The sequence below is a fragment of the Octopus sinensis genome, linkage group LG24 (assembly GCF_006345805.1).
Source record: "Octopus sinensis linkage group LG24, ASM634580v1, whole genome shotgun sequence".
Taxonomy (NCBI): domain Eukaryota; kingdom Metazoa; phylum Mollusca; class Cephalopoda; order Octopoda; family Octopodidae; genus Octopus; species Octopus sinensis.
In genome coordinates, this window is record NC_043020.1 from 4474281 (window position 1) to 4494104 (window position 19824).

A 19824-nucleotide genomic window follows, 5' to 3' on the forward strand; every position below is an offset into this window, starting at 1 on the left:
CATGATTGAAACAAGTGAAAGAATAGTGCATCTAAGTCAATTCCAGATGTGTTCTTTTTTTAAGATAATATTGTATAATTTCAAGGAGATTTTGCTGTTATTTCTCACATGTTGAGCAGTGCCATAAATACTCATTTTTTGGCATGGCTTGAACATAGTAGATTTCAATTTTATTTTATGGTTTATATTGGTCTTGTTTAAATTTTATGAAGGTTAACTTACTGGACTGGACTATTGATCACATGACTATTCAGTAATCCAAATTTTACTATGACTAAGTGCTTCCTAAACAAGAGCTACATAACTACATTTTTTGTCAAACTTTCACTACATTTTCAATCTTAATGGCGCTCTTAATTTGTTTTTTTATCCTTGTACTGCAACCATAAAAATACTTTTACTGAATTTAGACATTGGTGCAGATATGGCTGTGTGTGTACAAAGTTCTTTTCCCAACTGCATGGTTTCGGTTTGTGTCCTATGGCGTGGTGCCTTGATCAAGTGTCTTTTACTGTAGCCTCAGGCTGGCCAATCTTTTGTGAGTAAAATTCAAGAAACAAACACAGCATGGAAAATGGACATTAAATGATGATAATGTATAAGAACCCCATTAAATATATGTTTATCATGATCATCATCATTTTTATATCTTTTATGATTGTAATGCAGGCATGAATTGGATAGTTTACAAGAATGGTGTGATTTTTAATGCTGACCCTCTTCCTAATAGCAACCATATTTTTTGGTAGCCTCAGTAATATAAAAATGTTCTTGCCCTTCAGTACAGGAAGAATCCTCTCTGCCCTGTGTTATTCCTACTTAATTCACGAATCACTTTGGTTTGTACTGGGTGTTTTCTTTCATTGCACCAGCACTTATGAATTCACCTTCTAACTTGTTCTTTACTCTTTCAAGTTACAAAGTGACCCTCACCACTGAGAGGAAGAATAGGAAAATGGTTGGTGACAAAGAGAAGGGACAGAGAAAGAATCAGAGAGTGATGGGGAGAAAAGTGGGATGGGTTGATTAAGGGCAAGTTCAGGGTTACCTTATATATAAGTGTGTGGGGATGTGAGACTGAAAATGTAAAACAAAACAGAAATGTAAGACAAATTATCTGGTGCAAATATTGTATCATGATTTTAACTTTTATTTGTAGGATATTCCAGAACATTTTGAGGACAATATGGCTACATGGATGGCTCATTTCAAAACTCTCTTGCAAGTGGACAATAAATTGTTACAGACACAGGTAAACAGATGGGGCTCTTTTTTTTTTTTTTTGAATTGTTGCTACAATAGAATTTGTTTGTGTTTAGGTTGTGTAGTGACCCCAGCTTAACCCAATCCATCATGAGATCACTGATCAAGGACTATCGAGCTGCAGTCATCTTGTCTACCTCGGGTGCAATCTATCTAGGACTACATTTTATTTTAATGTTGTGTTTTTTTTCCCCCTTTTTTTCAGTCATTTGACTGCAGCCATGGTGCTGCATCACCTCGAAGGACTTATTTTTAAAGCCTAGTACTTATACTATCAATCCCTTTCACCAAACTGGTAAGTTATAGGGATGTAAACACACCAACACTGGTGATCAAGTGGTGATGGGTGGGTGGGGGGCAAATACAGGTAAACACACACACACACGTTTATATAATAATAATAATAATAATAATAATAGGGGATATAATTCGGAAACTTATAGGGAAAAATTCAATTTAACAATTTTCAATCAAATTTCGCAATATATAATATATGTATATAATTTAGAGAAAAACCACTATTAAACAATTCAATAAAGAAAGATGTTATTCACACCATATAGAAACATTTACTATAAAAAAAAAACAACCTTATTTTAAATCAATAAAGTACAATAAATAGTAAACAGTAGTAAAAAGACTACGCACGTTTCGTGGCCTGCCATAATGGCAGACAAAGGTCATTGCATTCTGTGTTCTTTCATGCATATATCAGGGACTCAAATGCTCTAATTGCTGACAGTAGACTTGAGCATTGATTGTTCCCTTAGGTGGTAACAATTCAAAGTGAATTACTCCTTTGCAATCCCACCAGATAGAGAGAAGAACCTTTTTCCTATGAAGTTCCCTTCTCGGTTGTGGTTGCGCTTTTACCCTTTTACCAAGCCACTGTTTACCATGCTTAACACAGAGGATCCATTTTTCGTCACCAGTCATAAGTCTATCCAAAAGGGGTGAAATGCGTTCGTGAGAATGGAGAGAAGAGCAGATGTCAATTTGGGATTTGCGGTTGCTTTCAGACAATTCATGAGGCACCCATTTTCCAAGTTTAGGAACCTTTTCAAGTTGTTGAAAATGATGATGAATAGTTGTATGGTTTGAACTAAGCTTTATTGCCAATTCTTCAACTGATAATGCAGGATTTTCACAAGTAATGCCTCAAGGAGCTTATCATCAAACTCAGCTGGACGTCCCGTTCGATCATCTTCAAGGCTGAAATCTCCACTTCTGAATTTTGCAAACCATCTTCTGCAAGTTCTTTCATTCAAGCATTCTTTCCTATAAACTGAGTGTATGTTTCGAGTCGCTTCAGCTGCAGAGTTTACTTTTTTGTACTCATAAAGTATTATGTGCCTCAAATGCTCTTTGGATACTACCATGTTAGAAAGGGTTTTAATCAAAGAAAATTTAATTCTATTATTCTGTAAAATAATATTTAATTAGTTTAAATGTACTCAAATGCATATATATACATATATATATATATAATCATCATCATCATCATTGTTTAACGTCCATTTTCCATGCTAGCATGGGTTGGATTGTTAGACCGGGGTCTGGGAACCCAGGAGGCTGCACCAGGCTCCAGTCTGAACCGGCAGTGTTTCTACAACTGGATGCCCTTCCTAACGCCAACCACTCTGTGAGCGTAGTGGGTGCTTTTTACGGGTATCACAACTACAATTTCCTTTTGATTTTTAATATGATGTTGATATATATATATATATATATATACACACACACACATAGATAGATATATATGAGTGTGTGTGTATATCTATATATGTATATAGATAGATATGTGTATATATAGAGATATGTGGATATATATATATATATTTAGAGAGAGAGAGAGAGTACGTAAATGAGATCTAGATAATCTCCATATAAAATACACTTAGTAGTGCTCAAGAGATTTAAACTTCAGCAGGTAAAGAAGTAAATGTAGGGGTCACCAAATATACTTCATATGTGCTTAGTTTGCTTATCCCTACATTTTGATATCTATATATATATAAAAATTTTAATTTAAAATGAGGTTACGAAATTAGATATTAATTTAAGTAACATTGATTTCACACCAGTGGTCTAGCATATAAAAAAACTGAAGGTTCAGTAAAATTGTATTTTATACATATTAGAGGGAAACCACCATGTGGACACCCCTATGCCAGAAATAGATCTGCCATGGTCTCACCACTAAGAAATGTTCTCAAGAAAAATTTAGCTAAATTTTTCTTAGTGGTGTTACCATGGCAGATCTATTTCTGGCATAGGGGTGTCCACATGGTGGTTTCCCTCTAATATATATATATATATATATATATATATATATGAAGCTCAAAATCACCATTGATCCAGAAGATCTATGATCAAAGATGTCACAGCTGTAACCCTCATCATCATCATCATTTAACAAGTTGTCTTACATGCATTAAGCTGTTGGACAAGGAGCCAACAAAGCAGAAAACTTAGCTACTGTCAGAGGACATCATCGTACTCCAATGTCTATTTTGGTATAGTTTCAATGGCTAGATACCCTTCCTAACACCAATCACTTTACAGTGTGTAGTTGGTGCTTTTTGCATGGCACATGCCTTGTGTTTGCAAAAGTAAATGGATCCCTTAATTGATTGGGAACATAGAGAGGGAGGCAGTTGTATGTTAGGTCTTGAGAGGTTAAAGTATGACAAAAGGGACAGGGCTCTTATTGTAGAAGAGATAGATACATTACTACCTTACATTATATATTGATGGTTTTAGACATTCTTTTATCTTTGTTTACATTTTTCTTTATAGACAGTAAGGTGTGATTTGAAGAAAATTTGGTTGCTATTTTTAGCAGGCCAGGTAGTTGTTTAGAATCCTTCTTGTCTTGTGAATGCTTTTACTCTGTAGAATATCAAAGAACATTCGAACCATGACTATCTTCTATTGATGCATAAGTTTATCTAAGCAAATGTATCTTCCTTTCTTCAAGATAGTAGGGTGTGATGTGAAGGAAATTTGACTGCCTTTTCTAGCATGTTGATTGATTGTGTTACTGAATTTTATTGGCAACACTATGCCGATCTTTTAATATGTCACCATCTCCTGTTTCTTTCTCATCTCTAAATGTACCATTCTACATCATTTTCTTTCCATCTCTCTTTACCACTGAATGTCTCTTCTTCTACCCTCCTATATGTTTCTCTAATTCACCTCTCTCCCTTTTTCTCTCTCTATATATACAGGATGAAGATGAAGCTGGTGTCCTAGAACAAGTGAAATCCCAAATTTGTGACAATGTAACTCTTTATGCTCAAAAGTATGATGAAGAATTCGGTCCTCATCTTCCAGACTTTGTGACTGCTATCTGGAACCTTCTGGTCACTACAGGACAACAAGTCAAGTATGACCTTGTTAGTATTTATACTATTCTTTTATTCTTTTATTTGATTGCGACCATGCTGGAGCACTGCCTCGAAAGGTTTTAGTCAAACAAATCAACCCCAGGACTTACTTTTTAAGCCTAGTACTTATTCTATCAGTCTTTTTTTGCCAACTGCTAGCTTACAGGAACGTAAACACCAACACCAGTTGTCAAGTGCTGACGGTGGGGGGATACAGACATACACACACACACATAAATATATATGACAGGCTTCTTTCAGTGTCTGTCTACCAAATCTGCTCATAGGGCTTTGGTTAGCAGTGGGACAGAAACTGGAGCCATGTGGTTAGAAAGCAAGCTTCTTACCACACAGCCATGTCTGTGCCTATGTACATTATAAAAAAATGTTCACTTTCCTCCACTTTTTCTGCTTCCTACAGTTGTTATTGTAGTTGGTTTCATGAAAAAATAAAACTCTATCTCAGAAAGAGAAGTAGAACTGAAGAAGTAGTAGGAAGTCGATCCTTGAGTACAACTTAGTTTAGGGTACCTCTCACTTCAACTCCTCCATTTATGTTAGACTTCATTATATATTTCTTATATTGATTAAAAGCATCCTGTTAAAATTTTTATTTAAAGGTTACATCTATGTTGTTAATTTTTATATCATTTAAGAAGTACAAATAATTAAACACAAGACACAATTCGCAAAAATAAAGAAGAAATAGTTTTTATCAAACAGTGTAAAGGTAAAAGGATATAGCAAAGAAATTATACTAAAAATATACAATAAAAGAAAATCAAGCACACTTTTGATTTGCTGTTCAAAATCTAAAGTACGTCAAATTTATAATTAAAAGACCATATACTTAAAACAGTGTAAATAGATTACCATTTTAAAAGAAATTAACTCGATTTCGATACATAATAGGGCTTTTTTGAGATTATCAAGATTAAAGCATATTGGAATAAAAAGGAAAAGAAGATAATATTAAAATGAAAGATTACATTATTAAATAGAATGAAAATTATATTTTGTAAGAGATTGAAAATTTATTCCTAAAAAATTTAAATTAAAAAAGTAAATGTGGTATTTATAGAATTAGGGTTAAACCAAAATCTGAAATGGGACAAAGTGGTGTGGACTCCCCTTCCTTGCCCTCACTGCCCTGTTCACTGTATCACTGCTCCTCTCACCCCCAACACCCACACCAACACTCTATTTTTCTACCCAGGTTCTATGCTCATATTCTTGTTACTTGTGAGTATACCCTAGCACTACACCATCTCTCTTCTGCTCTCTCTTACACACTTTTGCTGTTTCCTGCTCTCTCTTTCTTTTTCCCTTTGGTCAGTCTCTCTCTCCTCTTGTTTCTCCTCTGACTAGGTAACCAAGTGTCTCCTTTACATCAGCACACTTGTTTCTGGCCTCTTTCTTGTACCTCTCTCTCTCTCTCCCCCTCTCCCTCCTCTATAGCTTTTTTCTGACTCTCCATTTCTCTGTTTCACTCTAACCTTTCATCATCTGATACTGGATCACCTCCTCTACTACCTACTCTGTTGTGGCAAGACACTTGCTTGTCCCTCTGTCTGTTTGTCACACTCTAATCTGTCATCCTCTGACACAAGTTCCCCTTCTCATAATTTTTTGCAATGAGAGTTACTTGGTTATCCTACCAGTGCTGGTGCCACATAATGTCCACCCTGTAATATGGCTGGCATTTGGAAGGGCATCCAGCTGTAAAAATCATGCCAAAACTAACCTCACCTGTGCTAGTGCCATGTAAAAAGCACTGAGTCCACTGTGGAGTGGTTGGTGTTAGAAAAGGCATCCAGCCGTAAAATCTCTGCCAAAACAGACAGTAGCCTAGTGTAGTTTTTCTACCTGGCTGGCTCCTGTCAACTGTCCTACCCATACATGCATAGAAGATGGACATTAAATGAAAATGATGATTATACTGAAACTCAAAGTTTATCTGTCTGTTTTCCTGCCATTTGTTTAAGATGATACAGATTACAAATGAAATAGTCATTTCCCCCTTCAAAAAAAAAGTTGAAAATGTCAACTCTTCAAAGAATAGTGTCAGCTGTCGCTGTCCATCCTTTTTTCTTTCTTTTTCCTTCCCTTAATCACTGACAATTTTTGGAGTGCTGTGGACTTGAAAGTAGAAATTCTCTATATTTTTATGAGATATTTTTGAATCACAGGTACTTGATTCTTTTTTTTTTTCATTCTTAAAGGAGAAAATTACTGTTTTAAACAGACAGAGATCAGTTCCAATGGGAGGAGTTGAATCTCATAAGAATGGAAAAACAAACAACAACAAATGAGTTGTACCTCATAATGAGACTCTTTTAAGAACATTCAAATGCCACTACAATGTTGAAATTGTTACCCTCAGCGAGGACAATTATGTATGTCATCAAGTACACACTGAAAGGAAATGACGAAGCTGCTGTTCAAATAAACCTCATCATTGTTTAACTTCCGCTTTCCATGCTAGCATGGGTTGGACAGTTCACCTGGGGTCTGGGAAGCCAGAAGGCTGCGCCAGGCCCAGTCGGATCTGGCAGTGTTTCTACAGCTGGATGCCCTTCCTAATGCCAACCACTCCGTGAGTGTAGTGGGTGCTTTTTACGTGCCACCTGCACAGGTGCCAGACGAGTCTGGCAAACAGCCGCGATCGGATAGTGCTTTTTACGTGGGGCTAGACGAGGCTGGCAACGGCCACAATTGGATGGTGCTTTTTACGTGCCACCGGCACGGAGGCCAGTCGGGGCGGTGCTGACAATGGCCATGTTCAGATGGTTCTCTTACATGCCACCAGCACTGGTATCACAGCTACAATTTCCATTGATGTTGATCGATTTTGATTTTCAGTTGCCTCAACAGGTCTTCACAAGTAGAGTTTGTGTCACAAGAAGGAAAGGTATGCATAAGTGGACTGGCTACATCCCAGGTAGAGGCCACAGATTATGGTCTCACTTGTCCTGCCAGGTCTTCCCACGCACAGCATACTTCCAAAGGTCTCGGTCTGACCTAAAGTTCGAAGGTCGTGCTTCACCACCTCGTCCCAGGTTTTCCTGGGTCTGTCTCTTCCACAGGTTCCTTCAACTGCTAGGGTGTGGCAGTTTTTCACACAACTATCTTCATCCATTCTCGCTACATGACCATACCAGCGCAAACGTCTCTCTTGCACACCACAACTGATGCTTCTTAGGTCCAACTTTTCTCTCCAGGTACTTACACTCTGTCGAGTATGAACACTGACATTACACAGTGATAACAAAATCATTCAATATCTAACAGGTAGGTATATAGCACCATCCGTAGCAGTTGCATCTATTTTAGGATTTTCAATTCCTAGAAGAGCACCTGCAATAGTGAGACTGCAAATTCATCTGTCAGATGAACAAAGGATGTTGCTCTGAAATTATGAGGATATAATATATGGCTGTCAATGAATGGCCTTTGAGAACAACATTGGCAGAATTCTTTTCATTGTGCATCAATGATGACTTTGCAAAAATATTATTTTATGCGGAAGTAATCATGTATTAGGTCATCAAGTATAAAATTTGTTGTGAGGTATGTGGTAAACTTTGACAGCTGCTCATTTTGCGCCATTATGATATTTTGACAATCTTTATTTTTTGTTAGAAGGCTGACATATCTGTTTCTTTATTCTAACTCATTTTGCACTTTATAAAGTATCTATAAATCGTTTTTTGCTTTTTTTGTTTAAAGATGGCTAGGTCAGAAATTTGTGCAGTTTTGAAATAGTTCTTTCTTAGAAATACAGTATCACAGATAGCTCGGAATATTAATGGAGTATTTCATTCTAATGTTATTACAAAGTAGACAGTTTCAAATTGGTTTGTACAAATTTTGTTCTGGTAACTTTGACCACACAAATGAGCAACGAGGTCGACCAGAAACAAAGGTGGATAATGGCAAACTGAAAACCACTGAGTCAGATCCATCTCAAAGTGCTCGTGAATTATTGTTGTTCTTTGGTGTTAGCAAGCAAACAATATTGACTTGCGTCATTTAAATCGGTAAAGTGAAAAAGTTGGATATGTAGATTCCACATGAACTCAATGAAAATCAGAAACAGCAATGTTTGGAAGCCTGCATTATGTTACTTTCTCATCACAAAAATGAATCATTTCTCAATCGAATTGTAATATGTGATGAGAATGGATCAAATACAACAACCGTAAACGTTCAGCACAATGGTTGGACAAAGACAAGCCACCAAAACACAGTCCACAAAGCAAAATTCATCGAAAGAAGCTAATGGTACATGTTTGGTGGTCTGGTGCAGGTGTGATCCATTATGATTTCATTTAACCTAGCTCATCAGTCATGGCCAAAGTATACTGCAACCAGCTGGACCAAATGATGCAGAAACTTACAAAACAACAGCCTAGATTAGTCAACTGATCCACCTCTATTTTATTGCAAGACAACACCAGACCACAAATCGCAAAAATGACATTGTCGAAACTACAGGAGTTGGAGTTGGAAATTCTCCATCATCCACCATACTCACTTGATCTTGCCCCCACTGACTACCACTTCTTCCAGAATTTGGATAACTTTTTGATAGGAAAAAAATTTAATTCCGATGGTGCTATAAAACAGGCCTTCCAAGATTTTATTGACTCTAGATTGCCAGGCTTTTACAGTTCCAGGCTGGACAAGCTACTGCTGAAATGGCAAAAGTGTATTGACAATATGGGTGCATACTTTGATGAATAAAACTATTCCTTGTATTTGTAAAACATTAGCAAACTTTTTTCTTTTCTACAAATTTCATACTTGATGACCTAATATTTCACTTGAAACAATAATAACAAAGAATGGAAGAGAAGAAAGCGAGGAAAAAAAGTTGAAGGCCATTTGAATGTTTCCAAAGAAGAAAAACTTGGTTATCTTTATGTTGTCACACCAAAGGCGGGAGTACTGTATTATTTAAGAATTTTGTTGCATGAAGTTCGAAATAGTATTTTATTCTTTACTGCTGCACATCGACATTTTCAACTTGGGGTGGTTGTGATTCAACGGGTCAGGGTGGGTACATCTAGTATTACTACTACCAGATCTTCCTTCATATGAGACCTTAAATGTGGTTAATTGTTTTCAAATTAGTTTTTTTTTACATGTTTCAGTCAATGGACTGCAGCTATGTAGGGACACCACCATTAAGGTTTTTTTAGTCAATAAAATTGACTCCAAAACTATTCGAATTATGGTAGATTGGATAAAGGCTTGATAGTAAGGCATTATATTACTGGCAGTTGCCCTTCCTATTGCAAATCCTTACCTGTTTTTCTTATCCCCTTACCTTGAGTGTATGCTCTGGCACATCACCACCATCTCTCTCTCATCCTTTCTATCTCTTTCTCTTTGACTGGAATAACCATGTATCTCCTCCACAGCAAGATACCTGTTTCGGTTCTTCTGTCAAGCTCTGACCCTTCGTCACCTGGCACAACCCTCCCACTCAAAAGATCTTTGTCTTATGAGTTACTTTGTGACCCCCCCAACCAATGCTGGTGCCACATAAAAAGAATCCAGTCCACACTGTAAAGTGGTTGACGTTTGGAAGGACATCTGGCTGTAAAAACCATGCTAAAACAGACGACTGAAGCCTGGTGCAGTCTTTTGGCTTACCAGCTCTGGTCAAACCGTCCAACCCACACCAGCATGGAAACTGGACATTAAATGATGCTGCTGCTGATGATGATGTAGGATATGTGTGCCCTTTGATGTTATGACTAAAACAAACTGAGCTCATATACTTACGCAAATGACAGGCTTCCAAATAGTTTCCATCTACCAATTTTACTCACTAGGCATTGATCTGCCAAAAGAAATGTAGAAGTTTTAGAAGACTACCATTCTTTGAACCTATGAACACACAGTTGTAAATCAAACTTGTTAACCCCACAGCAATTTCTTGCTCTTTTCATTCTCAACTTGTCGTTTGTGTATATCTTAATATCATTTTATCTTTCTGTCTCTTTCAATCACTCATTAATTTACAATATTCTTAGTATATTCTATTTAAATTTTCTAACTGTTGCAGTTGGTTAGCAATGCTATCCAGTTTTTGGCATCAGTAGCAGAAAGACCAAGTTACAAGAAACTGTTTGAAGAGAGTAACACCCTTGGGAGTATTTGTGAGAAAGTCATTGTTCCTAACATGCAGTTCCGCAGTGAGTTTTTCCCTCTCCTTTTATTTTATTTATTTTTGTTTTCTGTTATGTTGTTGTTGCTTTTGCAGTGGAAAAGAATGGAGTAAGATTGATTGCCCACCAGTTTTAACTGTATAAAGATATGACAACCTCTCAAGTGCTGATGCCTTGACAAAATGCATGCAGTCCACACTCTGTAAAGTGGTTGTTGATAAGAAAGGCATCCATCTATAAAAACTAGCACAAAAATGAAATGTACAAGTGAGGTTTGATCCTCCGATCTGAATAAAAACAGACTTGGATGTTGGTGATCCTTTCAGCCCACAACAGTATGTAAAATAATAATGGTAGTGGTGGCAATGATGAATCACAAGTTTGTTCTGCTCAAGCAAAGCATTCCAGCCATGATCTCTGTCTTTTTTCATGCAGTAAACCAACATTATCCAATATTTTACCTTTAAGACAGTAGGACTTGATTTGAGCATGGGTTGGCTCCTGTTTCTAGCAGGTTGAATGATCATTGGATTCTCTCACGGTTTATCTCCAGGTCACAGTCCAGATTCTATTGACTTATGATTAAAGGTGTTCCAGCTATGACCTGAAGTCCAGTAACTGAAAGCAATAAGATTACAACTCATGTTTCTAGGATTATAGTAACTAAAGTACCTTTCCTCTTTTTAAGACAGTAGGATGTGATTAAAGAGATTTGGTTAGTGTTTCTTGCAGATTGAATAACTGTGTAGAGCAAAGACTAGTATGAGGCCTTCTGAAGAAATATGTGGGGATTTTTGAATTTGAGAGAAAATCTTTGCCCACCTTGATGAAATTGAGTTCTGGAAGTGGTGTGTGTGTGGTGAACAGTACCAGAATTTTCGATTAGTGTCAAATAGAAACAAATCATTGTTAGATATCCACATAATTGGTATCAAGATTAGCTACTTTGTACTGGTGTTGAGTCATATTAAATGTAATCATCAACACAATCAACATTTAACATCCGTTTCCATGCTGGCATGGGTTGAATAGCTTGACAAGAACTAGCATGGCCAGGGGCTACACCAAGTTCCATAGTCTAAAAAGCTACAGTAACACCCCCCTCCTTTGTGGTTAGCCATATTGAGATGGCTTTTATACTTTACATTTTAGAAATTATTTTTGTTAAAAAAGATGTACAAAACATAAACATTCATACTGGAAGTTGACTCATTTAAAGTCAACTGGTTTTTACAGAAAAATAAGGGCTTAAATATAATGAAGTTGACTTTTATTTGTGCTGGAAGGTATAATGATTACATTTTCTGTATAAATTTACTAAAACCATTAAATGGTTTACAACTTTTTGAAGTCTGACGTACATGCTGGTAATCACGGTCCAGGCCATATTTTACATATTTTACTTGGTAGAGTAAAGTGTCATCCAAGCTGATGTTTATTGGTAATTAAACTTAATTTTGCAACACCTGTACTTATTTATCAGCTTTGTTTTTATTGATAATTCTTATCAGTAACTTTTCCTGTGATCATGGTTTGAGAAGATATACAGCAATATGCTAAAGATAGGACATAATCTCTTGTGGGCAAGAAATGTAAAATAAGGTTTATTACAGAGAATGGACAGAGATTTAAGGACATGTTACTTGAAGCTTTGACGAAGTAGAAGGGGATAGAATATCACATGGGGTAGAAGGTAACTGGACGTTTCTAAGGGACAACCTGCCGAGAGCCACTGACCAGATCTGTGGCTGGTGCAAAGTCCTCTCTCGTCCCAAAGTAACGTGGTGGTGGAACAATGTTGTAGACAGGGCTATTAGAGAAAAGAGACAGGCTTGGAAGGACTGGAAGAATGGTGGTAGCAGGGTATTGTATCAGACTGCCAAAAGGGAAGCTAGGAGACAGGTCTATCTAGCCAGAGGGGAAACAGATAAGAAAAAAATTGCCAATGTTCTGCGCCGTGAGGACCAAAGACTGGAGGTATTTCGTGTTGCAAGACTGTGTGTGAGAGAGAATTGTGATGTGGTAGGAGAGAAATGTGTTCGCATGGAAGATGGTACACTTGCGCTAAATGAGGATACAAAGAGAGAGGTTTGGAGACGCCACTATGAAAGGTTGCTGAATAAAGAAAATGAATGGGATAAAGAGAGTCTGCTGAATGTCTACCCAACAGAGGGACCAGCTATCCGAGTTGACAGTTCCTTGGTAGTTAAGGCAATTAGAAGCATGAAGACAGGGAAAGCCCTGGGCCCATCAGGAATCACTGCAGAGATGCTCAAAATATCTGGTAGTGTTGGCTATAGCCTAGTCACCCGTATAGTTAATCAGGTGATACACGAAGGAGTCATACCCAATGACTGGTGTAGCAGCATAATAGTCAACTGCTACAAAGGTAAAGGTGACGCCCTAGATTCAAATAATTACAGAGGTATCAAGCTGTTGAATCGGATAATGTAGGTTACGGAGAGGGTCATACCCAACTAATTAGAGAGAGGGTTAGTTTAGATGAGATGCAGTTTGGGTTCGTGCCAGGGAAAAGTACCACTGATGCTATATTCCTGGTAAGGCAGCTGCAGGAGAAATACCTAGCCTAAGATAAGCCCCCGTACCTGGCTTTTGTTGACATGGAGAAAGCCTTCGACAGGGTCCCCCGATCACTTATCTGGTGGTCAATGAGGAAACTAGGGATAGATGAATGGTTAGTGAGAGCTGTGTGAGCCATGTACAGGGACGCTGCTAGTAAGGTGAGGGTTGGCAACGAGTACAGTGAAGAATTCCGGGTAGGGGTAGGGGTCCACCAAGGCTCAGTCCTCAGCCCTATCCTATTTATCATAGTCCTCCAGGCAATAACGGAGGAATTCAAAACAGGATGCCCCTGGGAGCTCCTCGATGCTGATGACCTTGCTCTAATTGCTGAGTCACTATCAGAACTGGAGGAGAAGTTTCAGGTGTTGAAGCAAGGATTAGAATCGAAGGGACTTAGAGTCATTCTAGCTAAAACCAAAGTCCTAATAAGTAGGAACGTAGACAAATCACAAACGCCTTCAGGTAGATGGCCCTGCTCGATCTGTAGAAAAGGTGTAGGTAGAAACTCTATAAGATGCACCAAGTGTAAGCTATGGACACATAAGAGGTGCAGCAATGTCAAAGGAAGGCTAACTAGGAAGATAGTTTTCGTATGTGGCAGATGCTCAGGAGCAATAAACACTGAAAATGCTCTGAGACCAACTTCTGCCACATTCCAGGGAGAAAAACTGGAAATAGTTGATAGCTTCCGTTACCTAGGTGACCAAGTCAGTAGCGGGGGTGGGTGTGCTGAAAGTGTAACTGCTAGAGTAAGAATAGCTTGGGCAAAGTTCAGAGAGCTCTTACCTCTGCTGGTGACAAAAGGCCTCTTGCTCAGAGTAAAAGGCAGACTGTATGACGCGTGTGTACGAACAGCCATACTACATGGCAGTGAAACATGGGCCGTGACTGCTGAGGATATGCGTAAGCTCGTAAGAAATTAAGCCAGTATGCTCCGATGGATCTGCAATGTCAGTGTTCATACTTGACAGAGTGTAAGTACCTTGAGAGAAAAGCTGGACCTAAGAAGCATCAGTTGTGGTGTGCAAGAGAGACGTTTGCGCTGGTATGGTCATGTGGCAAGAATGGATGAAGATAGTTGTGTGAAAAAGTGCCACACCCTAGCGGTTGAGGGAACCTGTGGAAGAGACAGACCCAGGAAAACCTGGGACGAGGTGGTGAAGCATGACCTTCAAACTTTAGGTCTCACTGAGGAAATGACTAGAGACCGAGACCTTTGGAAGTATGCTGTGTGTGAGAAGACACGCCAGGACAAGTGAGACCATAACCCGTGGCATCTACACGGGATGTAGCCAGTCCACTTATGCATACCGTTCCTTCTTGGGACACAAAACTCTACTTGTGAAGACTTGTTGAGGCAAGTGAGAATTGAAATCGATCAACATCAATCGAAATTGCAGCTGTGATACTAGTGCCAGTGGCATGTAAAAGAACCATCTGAACATGGCCGTTGCCAGCGCTGGCACGTAAAAGGCACCATCTGTTTGTGGCCGTTGCCGGACTCGTCTGTCACGTAAAAAGCACCCACTACACTCACGGAGTGGTTGGCGTTAGGAAGGGCATCCAGCCGTAGAAACATTGCCAGATCAGACTGGGCCTGGTGCAGCCTTCTGGCTTCCCAGACCCCAGTTGAACCGTCCAACCCATGCTAGCATGGAAAGCGGACGCTAAACGATGATGATGATGATGATGAAGATTATCAACCATCTTTTCAACAACAACATAGGGCACCTTTCTGAATTCCATATAACAAAAACTTGCAGATATGCTTATAAAATCAAAAAGCAACACTGCACCCATGACTTTCAGAGACTTTTTTCTATGCTCAGAATTGCTGAGGCATGGAATAAACTACTCCCATCAGTTGCTAGCTGTCGAGACACTACTTCCTTCAAAACTTCCATACTTCCTGAAATCCGCCAACAGTACACCTGATGGCTTTTTTTTTTTTAAGTTGTAGTACACCTGAGCACCATATACAACAATTTCCTTCATTATATCATATATACATGCTCACAATTTGTTAAATAATACTTTGGTTATTTCCGGTTATGCGGAGACACACAAACAACCAGTCTTATACAGGTACGTGCATGTGTGCACGCACAAACACGCAGCCTCATACAGTTACATGCATGCAAACACACACAATAAATTTTTCATTTTTTTGTTTTTATTATTGGAATGTTAAAGTTGAGGGAAGAGGAGGGTATGCCAGGTAGCTAAAGCAGACTGCTATTGTCAGTCTCATAAAGGAGGAGAAGGAGGGTATACCGAGCGAGTAAAATGGATGGACATGTGTCAGTCCCACAAAACTGATTTTATTTATATAGACAACACAAACACTTTGTAATATAATAGCTTTCAATGTGATACCAGTTAAACAGAAATTATTTTTATTTAATGAAAATTTAATAAAATCTAATTATAAGTGAGTGAAATTATGCTAAATACACCTAGATTGAAAACCTCTTTCCCCTGGCCTTATCAGCAATTCTGAAAACTTTTGGGTGTGAATTTTACATGAGTAGAAGCTTTTTTTAACAACTTTTATCCTGAAAATCACCTGCATAAATTACATAGGTGTGCAAATTACATGGGTTATTACGGTATACATATAACAAAGTTTTCAATTTTCATCTAACAGTTCCACTCACAAAGCATTATTCACCCTAGGATTATGTCATAAATGACATTTGCTTAAGATTCCAAAGCTGGAACCATGTGGTTGAGAAGCAAAATTTGATTTTTAACATATTGTTAGAATAAAATTCTATGAATAATTTTGTAAATAACCTTATTTTTAATGGTCTAAGTTTCGAATATGCCTCGGCTGTTTGTTTTTATCCTCTCTATTGATAAATAAGTATCCTCAGTAAAGTACTGAGATCCATTTAATAAATTGTTCCCTTCTTTACTACCAAAGTTTGTGATAATTGGATTGGCAGAATTATTACACCAACAGATAAAATGCCTTTTGGTATTTAGTTATAACGTATTATGTTCCAAGTTCAAATCTCGTTGATTTCAACTTTACTTTTCATCACCTCCAGGGTCAATAAAATAAAGTACCAGTCAACTACTGAGGTCAATATAATTGATTTACCCTTTTCTTCCAAATTTCAGGCTTTTTTCTTCATTTTTGTAAGTTATTATTATCGAGACTAGATATCAGTATGTCAGTATGTTTATTAAAATTTTTTGCTTCTATTTACCTTCTACCAATATCTTACTAGCGGCTGATGAAGAGTTATTTGAAGACAACCCAGACGAGTACATTCGTCGAGATATTGAAGGATCAGGTGAGTGCTTTTCATTATATCAACTCCTTGTAATCACAATATTGTTGTACTTCATGTCATATTTTGGAGCTGCTTTGGTGTACTCTTGTGAAATTATGATGTATTGTTTTTTTATTTTATTGGCATTACATTCACCTCCTTGTATATTGAGGGTACCTCCTCTACAACAGCCTGCTTCTGTAACCTGCATTGCAATTTAATCTTTCATCACCTGACACAAAACCATCTCCCTTAGTATCAAACTTCCTCTTAGTTGAGGGTTTTTGTCTAACTCTAGTCCAAATTACAAGGTGACCATGCCAGTGCTGATATCATTTAAAAAGCACCCAGTACACCCAATAAAGTGGTTGGTGTCAGGAAAGGCTTCAAGTTGTAGAAATCATGGCCAAACTGATTTACCTACTCCTGTCAAACTGTCCAACCCATGCCAACATGGAAAATGGACGTTTTGGCATTGCTATACTGCCATATCATATTACTGTACTCTCATATTACACTTCTGCATCATTGAATACTCCCATATTAGTTCAGAGTTCTATTTCTGCATCATTGTGTCCATGACTACAGTACTCTGTTCCTCTTGTTCCTGGTGTCATGCCATAATATTCTCATTGTGCTATTGTACTCTACTCTTTTGTTAATGTTCCTACTGTCATTATTGTACTCTTGTATTTCATGTCCCTCTATGCAGAGTCATATCAATGTACTTTGTTTATCCTTGTGTGATTTCTTGCACTCAAACAAGAGCAGGTGCCAGTCGTTCAGTGAATTGATGGTATCTATTGCTCCTCATTAACAACTTACTGAACTGAAATCATTGAGCATAAGTGGTTTCTACATGTCCTAAGCCAGTAGGAGGCTCCTTTATGTGGACTCTCAGCATGCTAGAAGTAGCAACTGAATTTGCTTGTACAAGACATGTAGGTGGTAGAGTTTGTGGAGCTGGTGGATTTTATTGAAACATTGGTAGTTATAGAGGTGGTGGTGGTGGGGAATGAATAAGTGATGTTTGAGGTTGTAGGAATGTTGTGGGGGATAGAGGTGAGGAGGATGTAGAGGGGTGATGCAGCAAAAAAAGTTGTAAACATGTGAAGATGCTTAAATGGTAGCTGAATATTTTTTTTTCCTTTCATCACCGTTTTTGTTCATTTGGTAGATATTGATACACGGCGCCGTGCTGCTTGTGATCTGGTGCAGGCTTTGTGTAAGATCTTTGAAGAACCAGTCATTCAAAACTTCTCCCAATACATCCAAGCTTTACTTCAGGTTTGTTGTTGCTGTTGGTATTATATATTTATTTATGAATGTCCCCAGTTCATTTCTCTCTTTTTTTTTTTATATATATATTCCTATATTTCAATTTTGTATTTAGCTTATAACAATCATTTTTTTAGTTGGTTGGGAGTATCATCTTCAGTCAATAGTAGCATGTTTGTCTAGTGGTGATGTAATATCTTCAGTTATATACACACACATACACACACTCTCTCTCTCTCTCATATATATATATATATCTGTCCCTTATTTCAGCAATACTCCAGTAACCCAACAGCCAACTGGAAATGTAAAGACACTGCCATTTATCTTGTCACATCTTTGGTGTCAAAAGGTCAAACACAAAAGGTAAACTACTACTTCTACCTATGTTCTATTTCGTTTTCATCTGTTGCTTGTGTAGGTCAGTATATTGATATGTTTAGACTATAATTTTAGCAGTTCACCTCACTGAGATGTCTGGTGATGCCCCTTGTAGGTGCTTGGCTGTTCCAATGCCCTGCTCTCATTATCACCAGCTCTAATGCCACAAGTGTATTGACTTGCTTCAGTAGGTTCCGTTGAGCCTACTCTGGTCTGTGACTTATCAATGTACTTAATGTTGAATCAATATTTTTTCTTTCTTCCTCTTTTTCTTCTTTTTTTTTTTTACTCTTTTTTTTCCTTTGCTCATGATTGTGTTTTCTTTGGTTTTGTATTTATGTGGATTATTTATATAATTAAGTATGTGTAGCTTTTATGTATGAGAATAAAAATTCCTTATTGTATTTTGAATCTATGTATATATTGTGTGTCAACTGTGCTTGATTGTGTACATGTGTTTAGGCTGTGCAATTTTGAGTCTATATTTAGTGGTGTGCTTTATACTGTACAGTTTTGAATGCGAATAGTGTACAGATGTGTTTAGATTGTATCAGTATTTGTAAATTACTGAAGTCATGTGATCTCTGACATATTTTTCAGCATGGAATCACACAGACAAGTTCTTTGGTAAACATCACAGATTTCTATCAGACTTATATATTAACAGACTTACAGTCTGCTGATGGTGAGTGGATATTTCGTATCATTATTCCTTCTCTTGTCCTTTCTTTCTCTTTTGTTTCTGTTTGACTTTGAGTCATCCCTTGTTGTTAATTAGGCTTCGGGTCAGCATTGGAAGCCCAGAGAAGGGTGATGATGAGCTGGTTTTCTGCTTTTGAATTCACCTTAAAAATGTTGGATGGTTCATCAAGCAAACTATGTCCAATCCACTTGTGATATAATATGTTGTTGTGTAGCCCCAGTTCAATCCTAAATCAGGAGTTGATGTACAGGTCTATTGCTCCAAAGATAGCATGCCTCAGTCTTATGTTAGTTTCTTATATTGAGCTCTTGTCATCTCCACCTTATTATTGTCACGGTTTTTATGTAAATTCAGGTCAGCTCTAATTAGGTAGACCTGAGATATATGAATATTCTGTTGAATAATTCTTCAACCTAGCTGGCACCAACACCTGCACTTAGCTGGCACACCACTCCTTATTATTATCTAGTTGATATTCACACTTCTACTTGGCTGGCAGCCATACATGCACTCTGACATGCTATAGTGAAATGTATGGAATACAGTATGACAATATACTCCTGTTGTACTCTCTCCATTGTCTAGTCTGTCTCTGTATATCAACAGATTCTGGCAGGAATAGGTAGGGTGGTATCAAAGTGTAATGGTTACTCTTTCCTTGCACTTACTATTGGTACTGTGCATCTGAGCACAGTGTTTAGAAGTTAAAGAGGCGTAATACTTCAGTTATTTCTATGTGTATATCAATTTCTTTTGATGCTTGT

At 37.8% G+C, this 19824-nt stretch overlaps 1 protein-coding gene across 1 annotated transcript in view; it reads left to right on the plus strand.

Moving 5' to 3' along the window:
• The window catches only part of LOC115223868 (exportin-2), a 103104-nt gene that overhangs the window by 36756 nt on the left and 46524 nt on the right, over positions 1-19824 (plus strand). Inside the window, exons 8-14 of the mRNA XM_029794567.2 lie at positions 1160-1252; positions 4497-4664; positions 10732-10861; positions 16654-16719; positions 17876-17985; positions 18250-18342; positions 18958-19042. Of these exons, the coding sequence (XP_029650427.1) occupies positions 1160-1252; positions 4497-4664; positions 10732-10861; positions 16654-16719; positions 17876-17985; positions 18250-18342; positions 18958-19042 (745 nt within the window). The remainder of the gene's footprint in view (positions 1-1159; positions 1253-4496; positions 4665-10731; positions 10862-16653; positions 16720-17875; positions 17986-18249; positions 18343-18957; positions 19043-19824) is intronic.